The following is a 13,454-nucleotide window of genomic DNA, read 5'->3' as shown; positions in this document are numbered from 1 at the left end:
GAGACAGAATAAATTGATAAAAGAACAACGTATCTGTCAGGTGGATCAATAAATGTCAATCCCAGCTGTGAACAGCTCAAATAAAGGTTAATTCAAAGGCAGCTGAGAGCAGCATGTCATTGACAGCATCAACACATCATAGCAACAAACTGACCTGTAACCCCGCCAGACCTGCAGGTCCCACTTCACCCATCAGCCCCGGTTCACCCTGTGAAGATGAAGATGAACATGGCATCAGGAACAGTTTATGCTGCTGACTAATGGAGCTGATCACTATGTTCATTCTGATCTCAGTGATTCTTTTATTACAAGGATCTTTTGAGATTTTGTGCCTCAAAGTTAATGTAATAGTCACTACTCGTTACACAAACAGGAAGAAATAGCAGATTTGTTTATTATTTTCAGTGGAAGATCAATAGTCTCTGCTCTGCTATGCTCTGGTTAGTATTTACAGCAGCAGGATGGTGTATGTGGGATTGAGTCAAAATAAACTACAGTGTGTGTGCATTGTAATGAAGGAACATGTCAGTCCGACAGTGTGGTACATGTTTGATGTTGGGAGTATTCTGTGCCATTAAAATGTAACAAAAATACCAAAACCCACCATTGTCACAAAACCGTTGAGGAGTAAAACTGTGCTCACCATTAGTCCAATGTGTCCCTTCTCCCCCTTTGGGCCCCTTCTGCCGTTTTCTCCGAGGTCTCCCCAAGGGCCTTCTCGACCAGACAAACCTAGAGGTCCTACCTCTCCCTGTTGACAAAACCACAGTCTGATCAGAAACTGCGACCATCACTCAGGTCGCAAACACAATCCCATACACAAAGTCCCGCCCCTTTTTTTGCTCCAATAACAGCTGAGCTTTCTCCTTTCCTGTACTGAGATACGCTACATGCTAGGCTCGTCTACGTGGAAAAGACAAACACATTTTGAAGATGGTTAAAAGTGAAAGCGACGTACAAATAGTCACATCTTAATTTAGCTATGTTAGACTTAGTAAGGGTCAGTCATCCTCCTAATCACAGAGCTTGTCCATTCACCAATTTCAACAAACTAAAGTAAAGTATTATACTGACCTTGTCCCCTTTGGCTCCAGGATCTCCAGTTTCACCAGGATGCCCGACATCACCCTGCAGAGGAGGAATGAACGTGAGTCTGGAGTTGTTAAACTGTCTGCTATAGTAATAGTTTGAGAGTTTGGGAAATATAATTCCTTTTTTGGCTCTTGTTGGTATATTACTTATTGTTTTGTTTTGCTTGTTTTTTAAATAAAATATTTAACCCTGAAGCCTGCACGGATGAGAAACTACAACCACATCATCAAGACGGCTTTATACATTTAATGACAAACTGGAAAATTGTGTTTAAAAAATTGTGTTTAATGCCAATAAGTACTTTAAAAAGCAATTACACACTTTATTAGCACTCTGCTGGACTTCATAAGTGTTTCGATTTCCGATGTTTTCAAGGTGGAAGGGACATTTTCAGGTTGTGGAACACGCATTTCATGAAGCTGAGTGAAGCCTTATACGCCTGTTGAAGGTATCACATAGTTTACAGGCCACGCCAGCTCACTGCTCATCTTGTTGTTAAACAATCAGCATTTGGAAACCCTCACAGGAATTTCATCATCAGTAAAATATCATTTCACGGTTTATATAACAGTGGTGGTGGTTTAATGCTTTTCAAACCATTTTCATATGTATTTCAAGGAGCACCTGCATTACTTACAGGCTGACAATAATCTGCAATACTAACAACAAATACAACAAGCACAGCTGTTAAGCGTAACACTGTTTGTGTGATGATATAAAGTAAACAGGACGAAGGTAATGCTGATGTGATGAAGTCCTTCAATTCTTCACTGAACTGGGAAATAACCTCCTGTGGAGCTGCTCTGTCATTTATGAGACAGCGGTTGGACACGTGTGAGAACATCTGCAGTCATTTAAAGTAGAGATCATCTTTACACCCACCTCTTTACCCACTGGTCCGGGTGCTCCCTGTAAGCCTTTTGGGCCCTCAAGTCCTCTCTCTCCTGGAATCCCTGGAGGACCGAGTTTCCCACAAGGCCCTATGTCTCCCTGTCAAACATTGGCAACATAAAAAGACAGGAAATCAGATACAGCTACTGACCGCAGGCCTTTTTAATGCTAGTACACGGCTGGCTGTCAGAATGTTTTATTTCCTCACACCTGAGGCTGACTGCCTCCACAACATTAAACAAAGTTAACTTGGCCCCATGTTGTTCGAAACAAACATTTGAAGTGATTTCTTAAGTTGCTTTTTGTCTGAACAAACAGTGATGTAAAGACGCTGTGTGATGCTGCTGTGATCACTGACCTGGTCTCCTTTCCGTCCAGGTGGACCTTCAGTTCCTGTTTGGCCAGGGAGTCCCTGATGAGTCAAAAGAACATGAGTCCTCTGCTGCCTTTGTACACAGTTCCTTTTGTAACGGTGTAAAGGTAATACGAGAATTTGCCCTCATCCTATTTACTCTCTCTTCTGTTTCAGCCAATCTTTTCAACTTTCAACCATGTTTTTTTCTAAATGTAAGAGGAGTATCAGACTGAGCTTTGCCTTAATAATCCTCTGTAAAATTCAGAAAGGACTTAAACATGCTACTGATCACAGTCATGGCTGATGGTACAATCCTCAAAAAGGGCATTGTTCAAACTTCAGGCTAAAAATATAAATACAAAGGGAAAGAAAATATACATGAAACATCCGGTGGCATATTCAGTGGTTCATTTTCGTGTTGTCGTCATGTAATAATTGTCCATTTCTCCCATTTCCCTTGACATCGCTCCTCTTGAGCTCTTATTCTGTGAGTTAACAGTTCTATATTTTTAGTCACAATTTTCAGCCATCCGTCTTTTTGTTGGCAGTTCTTTGCACTATTTGTTCGTAAGGTGGTTCAACATGGCAGCTTCTGTAGAAGAGGACCCGCTAAAGAAGATAAAGACGTCTCCTTCTAAGGTAACGAAAACATAACAATTCTTATTTTCAGGTCATTATACACAGCAAACATACCTATGAATATCATATTCCATTTCTGTCAATAGATCCTCCTAAATGTTATACACTGGACCTTTAACACATTATATCCTGTCATATTACCAAAGTATAATACTATACATGACCTATGAATATCATCTCCCCAAATTTTGCCAATAACCATAACCAAAATACATGGGAATGGTCTACATAGATATCCCCCACTTTGTCTCCAACATGGTTGTTTTATAGACATATATTTGCTCTTAGTTTTGGGTGTAATAAAGGTGATTAGAATTTATCAGTATATATGAGTTTACTATTATTTCACTATGTTTATAATAAACGGGGTGATAGAAAAATAAAGTAGATCATTTCGATATTGGATATATGAAAATACTGCTTTCTTTGCTTCACTAGAAAACTAAACTAACCTGTTGTCCATCTTGTCCTGTGGGGCCAGCATCACCAGGTAAGCCAGGTAAACCCTGGAGGTCACAGAATCAGTTCAGTAACTGGACATAAAGGAAGGTTACACAGACAAAACTCTCATAATAAAACACTGACTTTACATGATTTGTATATGCGCTGTAGTTTACCTTGTGTCCTCTTTCCCCTGCTGCTCCTAATAATCCATCCACACCCAGTGGCCCCTGAGGACATCCAACAAACATTTTTATGTGCTTCCTTAATATGTTGTGAAGAATAGTCAACCAGATGTTCAGACACTTGTATTTAAATGATATTTACATCTCATCTTTCCAGACTATGAGAAGTCTGAAATATAAAAGTAAAAGCATCAGTTGATGGTAGGTACCCACTCACTGGGATTCCTGCTGGTCCATGTGGCCCATGGGGTCCTGGGGCCCCTTGGCTTCCCCTGGGTCCAGGTTTTCCAGCTTTCCCATCAACACCTGGAAGACCTGGAGGGCCCTAGAATAGAGATTAATCTATGTCAAAAAAATCTGATCTAATCGTAATGTTCTGGGTGAGTTTCAAAGACATTGTGGACTCTCCTGAGTAGATCTGCGATCATTTCTGTTTTCTCTTCTGTTGTGCCTTCAGTGTCTCTGCTACATACATTTCACATTCAGTCAACTGGGACTCATTTTCAGTCAAATCAGTCAATTTTCATTTTATGAAAAGATTGACAGATGGATTGGAGATCATGTCAGCACACATGCAACACACAGATACACACACACTGGTCAATTTGTGTTTGTGATCAGTGGTCCACATCAACATGTACAACCAGAGATTGGCAGCTGACATTTCTGTAATTTTGTGATGATTGGTTCCTGGACTGTGAGGAATACATTCTCAGTAGGTGTTATAGGGACATCATTGATAACCAATCAATTACATAACCTTTTTTCATTATATTAAGAAGCACTGGGCTTTGACTATTTCACGATTGAGTGAATTCTCCCATTACCATAGTGTATTGATACTGTATTGAGGTTTTCTTTATCTTTGTCTTTCATCATCCTGATAAAAAGGAGCCTCAAGCATACAAAATATGTCGGACTGGTTGAAGGAATATACAGATTTATTAGGGTTTTTTTTGTTTAGAACACAATAGACGCATTGACTGGCTTCTTTGTGTGGGCAGTCAAGTACAAAACTTTATGATGTTTGACACCCAACATGAACTTTGCTGTGCTCATTATTATTCTTCATGATGAGTCATATTATCAAACCAAGACAAAAAGACAAGAAATAACTGTGCGTGTCCAATTGAAATTCCACTTAAATGCAAACACATAACCCTGTAACAATGATGTGTCGTTGTGAAAATACAGTCCTATAAACTGCAAACTGCTCGACTTCACTGTGGACTACAACTTACTGGTGGGCCCTGTATCCCTTTGGGTCCTTCATCTCCAGGTCGACCCTGTGAGAAACAACAACAGTTGTACTTTACTGGTTAATTAAGAAAAAAATATTGGTGATTCTGAAGGTCTCCCAGTGAATGTATTAGTTTCTTCAGACTAGATCTGATCATTGTATATACACTATTTTAAAGGATGAACACCGTGTACAGCTTTTAACTGTGTCTGTTTTAATCTGAGCCCTGAGGGACTGTAAATGACAACATTTCTGTCATGCCCAACAGTCCCAAAAAATAAGTAAGTAAATACCCACCAAGCTTTTGTGAGCAGCTTCCATGGCCCCAGGCCTTCACCTTCCCCCTTGCATCACAGTTAAAGCTCTACAAATTGCTTTAGATTGCCCATTAAGAAGCTACAGTGTAAACTAATGCTAAACCTAGCATAAAAAACTCAAGATTAAAATGTTGCTGTTATCCAAAGAGCTAATTTACAGTAAGATCTGGAAATTCTGCTAGTTTTCATGTGCATGACATTACTTTGAATTCTCTAATTTTTCCACAATGAATAGATCTAAAACTGTAAACCTGTTTTGTTGTTTGAGATTATTAGAAAGAAGAGGAGATAATTCATTTGTGTGTATGATATGATATATGATATTATAAGATAATATTGTACATTATGTTTTTTTGTGCTGGTTTTCCAAACTAAATTTCCTCAGGTACAATAATAGTAATAGTGTGTAATTCTGAGTCATAATTTAATGATCAAAAACCACTGGCATTACTGTTTGCATCCATCAACAGCGTGTGTGAAAAACCAAATATTTAGTTTTCTTTGATTTAGGGAACAACCTCTCCTACTAAAGTTTCTCTCACCTGAGGTCCCCGGGGTCCTTTCTCTCCAGGGGGACCCGGAAGACCCTGGAAAAGAAAAACAGACATGTAAGAACATGTTAATCACACCCACAACTCACACTTCTGTCTGAGCAGTGTGTGATGAAAGAAGAAATATTTATTATATCATTTGTACCCTTGTCTCTCTGAACATTTTCACATCCTTATCTTGTACCTATGTGTAGTGTGAAACTTTTATCGCTTTGGTGAAATATTAGCTGTCATAACACAGCCAGTATATCATTCTCCAAAGCTTTAAGGTGCTGAACATAAACCTCCAACTAACTAACTGTAAAATGTCTTTTCTTCAGTATCATTGTTGGTTGCTTGGTGAAAGATGTATGGTGGATGGAATTAAACAGTCTGTGAGTTTTCATGAATGAATATCTTTCTCTCATAAAGTCACGATAGTCATCTGCCAACGTCACTGAGTTCTTTAGATATTTTTAGATTATCTTTAATGACTGCATTTGCCATTATCTTCCTCCTACACCTTACCTGGACATTGAACAAAAGGAATGTTTTTTAAAATACACTTTAAACCCTGAATAGCTACTGTATCACTGCATCTTAAGGATGGTGAGGACTGTATTGTAATGAGTTCTCATTACACGTTATTTTATTCCCTCTAACAATAAATTATGGACATGCTATTTTGAAAACCTTTCTCAGCAAAATATAGAACCTCCATGTCCATTTGTTCCTTATGTTGACGGGATTATTTTCTACCATGATGAGTGTGACTTTCAGTGCATTCAGTGATGTGCACACAAAAGCAGTCAGTTTACCACCATATTTAAGTGTTCAAGCCAAGAGCTGACGAATCCACCTTCTCAGCAATGTATAACTTTACTCTATGACAGATTGATGGATTTTACCACAGCAGTGGGCAGCCATGTGAGTGAGCAAAAGGTGTGTCCAATGACACTGCAGGGAGGACTTTGGACAAGGAGTGAACTTCAGAAGAGTCCCACTTCCATTACTGAAAGTAACTCTTTCCATGCAAGAGGGACTTTCTTATTCCCAAACCTAACCAACCAAAAGGGGGGGATTGATTTATAGGGTGCAGAAACTTTGACAAGAAGAAAGTTTGACCTTTCAGCTTCATGTACAACTTCACCAAAGCAGGGGAAAAGCCACCAATGCAGGGCAGGGAAAGACCTAGTCTAATTATTGAGAAAACAACCCAAAGAAAGGTGTGTCATTGCATAGAGGTGTTGTATGTGGATTGCTATGCTCAGGTGTATACAAGAGTGTGTTGAAGGACTTTTAACTGCATGTGGTCTGTGTTAGTGGCCTGTTGCACTTCTTGTATTCAAAAGTCTCCTTCACAGCTCTAGACTGGTCATAATAATTACGTTATTGACTTCGAACCATCACCCGTCACAATATTCATTTATTGTTCAAGAATGGCACCAAAATGATGCCATAATAAAAACCAGGCTTTTCCATACCATTAAAGAAATTGCATGCCCTAAAGCCTGCCCCTGTGTCAAATGGTTAGTATTTATTTAAAGGTCCAGGGTGCAGTATTTAGCGCCATCTAGCTGTGTAACTGCAGATCGCAACTTCCTTGCTTCACCCTCCGCTTCCAAGCGCGAATGAGAAACTACAGGGTTGCGAGAGCAAGTGTTTGGTTTGTTGCTTCTGGACTGCTGTAGAAACATGTGTTTGTGTTTTCTATTGTGTCATTTTTTATTTCCTGTAAACTATGTTGACATTTTGGCCAAATCAATCTGAAAAAGTCCCTGATCTAACTATTAAAAATGAACAAAAATCAAACACATATGACAGCCTTTTTAATTATAACACAATATTTTCAACATCTGCTACATAGTAAAATAAACTTAATGAAATACTGCTGAAACAATGATCATATGTAAGCAGAAATATATATAAAAATATTCAGCTACATTTAGCCCAATATTGAGCTAGAGGAAATCACTGCTTGCTGGTAAGCTGTAGAGATGGCAAAACTTTGTCAAAGTCAGTCAGTTCTAGTTTTTCTACTCTACTGCCACAAAGTCCACAGTGCAACAGGGCTGTAACATGTGGAGAGAACGCCTCACTGAGGATGCCACCTGGCACTCTGGATTGCTGGGGACAGGCTGGAGGGCAGTGACAGGAGCAATTTATTTGTCCTCTATCAGGCGGACGTGCCATCTCTCTCTGCCATTAGCTTTGCCACCAGTGCCCCCAACAAAATCAATCACTGCGACCTGTTCGCCTTCATAAACAGGCAGTCCCTGCACACCAGCTGCACACTGGTTTACTTTTATTTACCAAACCCTCCTTGCTGTGACCCCATCATAGCTTCTGTCTTAATCAAATCCCCTGAACAATACTCAGCCCTGCACTCTCATATACCCCTAACAGTTCCCAGGGGTCAAAAGATAGGAAATAAAAAACAAAAACAAACCACAGACACTTACTGCAGGTCCTGGCTTCCCAACAGGGCCAGGTAAACCTCGTAAACCTGGCTCACCCTGGTGAAGAAGAAAAATAAGGGTTTATTATTGTCATCATTTCTTACAAACAGAATTTAACAGTAGATCTAAAACAGTGGTTCCCTAACCTTTTCCTTGAGGGACCCTTTTTCTATCACTGAGTAAGCTGACGCCCTCCGAACTCAGTGACATATTTTATGGATATTTCATTTTATATTCAATGCATAAAAATAACAGTACAGCACAACAGATAAACTGTACAATGAATCCAAATACTGCACAATATATAACGCAATAACTGTTTAATTTGGATGATTTTTTTAGCTGATCATTTTAGGAAACTTTTAATACTTTTAATAATTCTATCATTATTATGTATTTTTACATTTTTTAACAATCAAACATACTCAAAGGGTAAAATCTATTTTCTTCTTGTTATTCAAGAGATTACAGATCATTTTGCCTTCTACAAATGGCTTTTCACCCTCTGAACTCTACTGGGTAACATCCTGAACTGAGTTCATGCTCCGTTCTGTATTTTCTTCAACCAACAAAGCTCACCTTAACAAGGATCAAGATAGGTGAAAGAAAGATGACGTTACCCTTTCTCCTGTGAACCCAGAGGGTCCACGCATGCCCACGTTCCCCTGGATACCCTAATGGCAGAAGGAACAACAGAGGGAAGAATTTCATTAATCATTAGTCAATGCTACAAAGGCACATCCAGCAAATGTGGGGATCCATATCTGTGCCACAACTCATAAACTTGGTAGGGTTTATTACTTTCTTTTTCAGAATTATACATACCTGTCATTATATACTATGAATGTAATATTCACAACTAGATCAACAGTCATAAATAAAGTAAATGGAACCTAGACCAAGAGCGGTCGAGGAAGGCCCAAGACAAAGGCCAGAAACTTGTGAAACAGTATAGTACAGCCTCATACAATTAGTTCCCAGGTTCACCCCTCACTCCTTATATGTTCAATAAAAGGCCCCAGATCTTTAAAAAAATATCCAAGATATAGACAAGAAACCATGTCATTTAGCCATTTCTAAAGCAAGGAAGGGAAACAGATTCTCATTCCATTCTCAGGATAACCTTTTTTGTTAAGACCATACCACACATGAGGGCTTGTTGAAATGGTGGAGGAAGAGTCAAAGAGTAGTTGAAGCAAACCCAATATCACAGAAAGAGTATCAGGCACTAGTTCCCGTGCTGTGTATGTCACTGTTCAAATAAAAAATGTCATCCCAGAAACTCTTGAGGTTGGGGCAAGATCAGAAAAGATGACTCAGGGTCCTTTCACCTACTTACACTTATCACAGCTGGCAGAAACACAGGAAAAGATTCTAGGCGATGCATGACTTTAAACTGAATGAGCTGAAGTCTAGCATTGATAGAACATGTTTTGATCCTATCTAACTCCTTTGCCCATAACTCATCTGAAATCTCCTCAGCAGTATCCTAAACCCATGCCTCTTTTCTTTGGAGAGAATTGAAACTGTAAAATGAAATAGGTATTTCTAATACTGGGTAGGACCCTTTTGCCCCTAGAACAGTCTGGCTTCTTTGTGGCAGGGCTTCAACATGGATTAACATTATTTACTGTAAACTCAGTGAACAGTGTCTCTTTTCAGCAGGAATGTTACATGTGAGAGGACATAAAAATCCATCATCAAAATATTAAATGCAATCTACCTACCTAAAAGATTATTGTTTTCCTTTTTGTGAAAATTGGTATAAAAATAAATGAAAATGATGAGCCTAAACCTGCCATTACACTCCTATGAGACATCACTTGACACGCTGCGTCCGTTTCTTGGTAAAACCTTATGAATAACATTAACATACTGACCATCAATGTTTCGTGTCAACTAATGATGATTTTCATAAGTGACTAACGTTTCTTGATTTATCAATTAGTTGTTCGGGCCATAAAATGTAGAAAATTTTGATCAATGTTTCCCAAAGCCCAAAGTGACGCCCTCAAATGTCTTGTTCTGTCCACAACCCAAAGATATTCAGTTTACTGTCGTAGAGGATGAAAAAAAGCTGAAATCACAGAATTTGGATGCTTTTTCTTAAAAAATAAATAATCAAAATAGATGGCGATTGATTGTTGACAACTAATAGATAAATCAGCTAATCATTGTAGCTCTAGTATCAACTGATTAACACGTACAGGTAACAGGTAAGAATCTGTGTTGAAACAGTGTATTAATGTGCAATTATACAGTATATTGTTCATCTACTATATACTGTCTTCTGCATACATTATGTGTATGCTGTGTAGTACAGGGGCTCAAAAATCACTTACATACATGCCTACTAGGCCCTGAGGTCCCTCCATGCCTGGCTTCCCTGTGAAACCCTGAGAAAAAAACCCACAGAACACACGTATCTACACAGCACATGATGACAAAATATACACATACAGCAGATATTTGTGTGTGCTAATGTAATGCAGGTCATTACTGCTATGTGCCTGTGCACTCACCTTGTCTCCTGGGGGTCCTGGTGAACCTGGGGGTCCTGGTTTCCCCAGAGGCCCCTGTCAGATAAAAACACTGTCATCCAAGCTCCAAAGTACCAATCGATACTATCCTTTTATCTGTTCGGCCAGATACCATGATTCAGATACCATGAACTTCATGGCAACACTGACAGTGTAGCTTTAGCTTTCAGCTTAGTTTCTCAACTCTAAACAAAGCACTGTTGGCTTAAACATTTATTTTACAGAAAATAGAAATATAATCAGCTGTTCTTTCTCGAGCTGCATGCTTCAGAGGATCTGTTCATCTCAAACAAACATCCTGCCTGACTGCCTCATCTCTGTATGCTTCTGTCTTCCAAATGACACAACCACAGAAGGATAACAAAGCGTACCGGAGAACCTGGAGGGCCATCTGCTCCTCTTTCTCCAGCAATTCCTTGAAAGCCCTGGAAAAGTAGCAGAAGTAATCAAACATTTACTCAGAAATTAAAAAAAAGTGAAAAGGGACAAAGCGGGATGACAGAACACATTATGAGAGTTGCAAAGTTGACCACAAATATAAAAGTGCAAATGTGGAACAAACTGTCATTTATTTCTAACAATTAAATGATATGCACTGAGCTGTTAAATTATTGGCTTAAATTAGTTGATTCAGTATTTTCATGATAGTTGCTTAATCTGCCATTTAATTGACTCTTGGCCATTTCATTTGATGGGATTCGTGAAGTTCAATTCAAGACTCTTTAACAGGCTACATTTGTCTTTGTTAACTCGAGCAATTAATGATTGTCCATCTTATCAAGTCATTTAATCTTAAATTTATAGTTCAACATTTTAGTTAATATGCTAATTAGCTTTCTTGCCGAGAGTTGGATGAGAAGAGTGATGCCACTAACGTCAACAGCGTTTGTACATGTTAATTTGGTCATAATACAAGTTGTTACTCAGCAGGTTTAAGCTTAAGTACTAAATCCAGTTTTGAATTGGAACAAATCCCTGCAGCTAGGTTCCAAAATATTGTGGAAAACCTTCCCAGAAAAGTGGAGCCTGTTAGAGCAGCAGATGAATCCACGGTTCCACGGTTTTGGAATGACCAACACATAGGTACAATAATAATAGGTGTCTAAATACTTTTGGCCAAAGGGTGTGTCTATACTACATAAAATATGTGTAGGTATGTGTGTGATACATACACACATGTGCTTACATGAACTCTGATCAGCCCCAGACGCTTTCAGTGAGCACACCTGATATCTTTAACTGGCTGGTAGCAGGTTCTGTCCTGTCCTGTTAAAACTTTTTTTGTGTTGGCAGAGTTTGGCGTGTTTGCCTGCTCACAACTCAATAAAAGCCTTCATATTTAATACGGAGCTGTCTTGTAAAACTGTAATAATGTGTTATTATTCTGCTGAACCCTGCAGCTACAGCCGAGCAGGAGGGATGATGTCATGAGCAGAACACTGAGGTCACTGTGAGGGTAACAGTCTTACCGTCAGCCCTTTACTGCCAGCACTGCCAGCTGCACCTGAGGGACCCTGAAACACAAAGAAAACACCAACAATGCGATTTTTCTCAACAGCAGAGCAGTTCATTTAGAGAGCAAATAGTAAATATAATGACTTTAATGAATTCAATTATGAACTGAAAACATTAATCTGAATTGTATCAAGTCATTTAATCTTAAAGTTATAGTTCAACATTTTGGTTAATTTGCCTTCTTGTTGACAGTTAGATGAGAAGAGTGATGTCACTGTTATATCTGCTCATTAAATATGAAGCTACAGCCACAAGATGATTCGTATTGCTTACTATCTCTCATGTGAACAACGTTTGTACATGTTTAACATTTTAGTTATGTTATATAACAAAAATCACTTGATTATGGTTGGGAAAAGAATGTGGTCATGGTAAATAGTAAATATACTGTAAATAATTATTTCCAGTTGTGGTTATCTTACTGTTAATCTGGCCAGTAGTATTATGTTAATGCTCCGCTGCCCTTTTCTCACATCCACTTTGCAGCATTCAGGCATATTTTGTTACCTCTGGACATAACCAGCTAGCTGTTTCCCCCCGGTTTAGGGCTAAGCTAAGCTAACTGTCCCCTGGCTGTACTTCCATATTTACTGCACAGATAAAAGAGTGGCATCAATCTTATAAAAAATAAAGCATATTACCCAAAGTGTCAAATAACTTCTTTAATCAATTTCAAAGTTTTTTTTAATTTGTTTCTGTACATTTATTTAAAATCAAGACAATGTCTTGACACAAGTGAAACTGCAGTGGAGACATTTTAAAATGGAGTCACCCAAGTTTAGGGCTGCAAATAATGATCATCTTCATTCTTGAGTAATCTGTTGATTATTTTTATAATTAAATGATTAATGACAGAAAATTGCCCATTACAAGTTCCCAGAGGCCAAGGAGACATCTTCAGAGTGCTTGTTTTGTCTAACGAACAAAACAAAATGATTTCAAACAAAGAAAAGTAGCACATGTCCTCACATTTGAGAAGCTAGAACCAGAGAATGTTTAGCATTTTTCCTCGTAAATGAATTAAATTATCCACTGATTATTGAAATTACTGTCAATCGGCAAATCAGTTATTTAACTAATTGCTGATATGAAGATGTTAACTTTTTGTAATGCATCCCTCTATTAGAATAAATCTCTGTCAAGTTAAGTGCTGTCTTTCAATAGAATAAGAAAGACCTAGCATGAACTCACAGCTCCTCACAGTACTCCTGTACCGTACAAAGACTGCCTCCTGCTGTCTGAACCAACAA

At 38.6% G+C, this 13,454-nt stretch overlaps 1 protein-coding gene across 1 annotated transcript in view; it reads right to left on the bottom strand.

The window, feature by feature from the left end:
* si:ch211-196i2.1 (collagen alpha-1(I) chain) overlaps positions 1-13,454 on the bottom strand; it is a 103,036-nt gene that overhangs the window by 16,941 nt on the left and 72,641 nt on the right. Inside the window, exons 31-46 of the mRNA XM_035668265.1 lie at positions 12,159-12,203; positions 11,061-11,114; positions 10,672-10,725; positions 10,492-10,545; positions 8,770-8,823; positions 8,153-8,206; positions 5,703-5,747; positions 4,845-4,889; positions 3,821-3,928; positions 3,595-3,648; positions 3,430-3,483; positions 2,342-2,395; positions 1,975-2,082; positions 1,075-1,128; positions 644-751; positions 155-208 (exon numbers count right to left, since the gene is read on the bottom strand). Coding sequence (XP_035524158.1) covers positions 155-208; positions 644-751; positions 1,075-1,128; positions 1,975-2,082; positions 2,342-2,395; positions 3,430-3,483; positions 3,595-3,648; positions 3,821-3,928; positions 4,845-4,889; positions 5,703-5,747; positions 8,153-8,206; positions 8,770-8,823; positions 10,492-10,545; positions 10,672-10,725; positions 11,061-11,114; positions 12,159-12,203 — 999 coding nt within the window. The remainder of the gene's footprint in view (positions 1-154; positions 209-643; positions 752-1,074; positions 1,129-1,974; positions 2,083-2,341; positions 2,396-3,429; positions 3,484-3,594; positions 3,649-3,820; positions 3,929-4,844; positions 4,890-5,702; positions 5,748-8,152; positions 8,207-8,769; positions 8,824-10,491; positions 10,546-10,671; positions 10,726-11,060; positions 11,115-12,158; positions 12,204-13,454) is intronic.

This window comes from Morone saxatilis, unplaced genomic scaffold, assembly GCF_004916995.1.
Source record: "Morone saxatilis isolate NCDOM2014 unplaced genomic scaffold, NCSU_SB_2.0 Contig21, whole genome shotgun sequence".
NCBI classification, from domain to species: domain Eukaryota; kingdom Metazoa; phylum Chordata; class Actinopteri; family Moronidae; genus Morone; species Morone saxatilis.
Note: the sequence above shows the minus strand (reverse complement) of the source record. Positions and strands in the feature narration are given on the sequence as shown.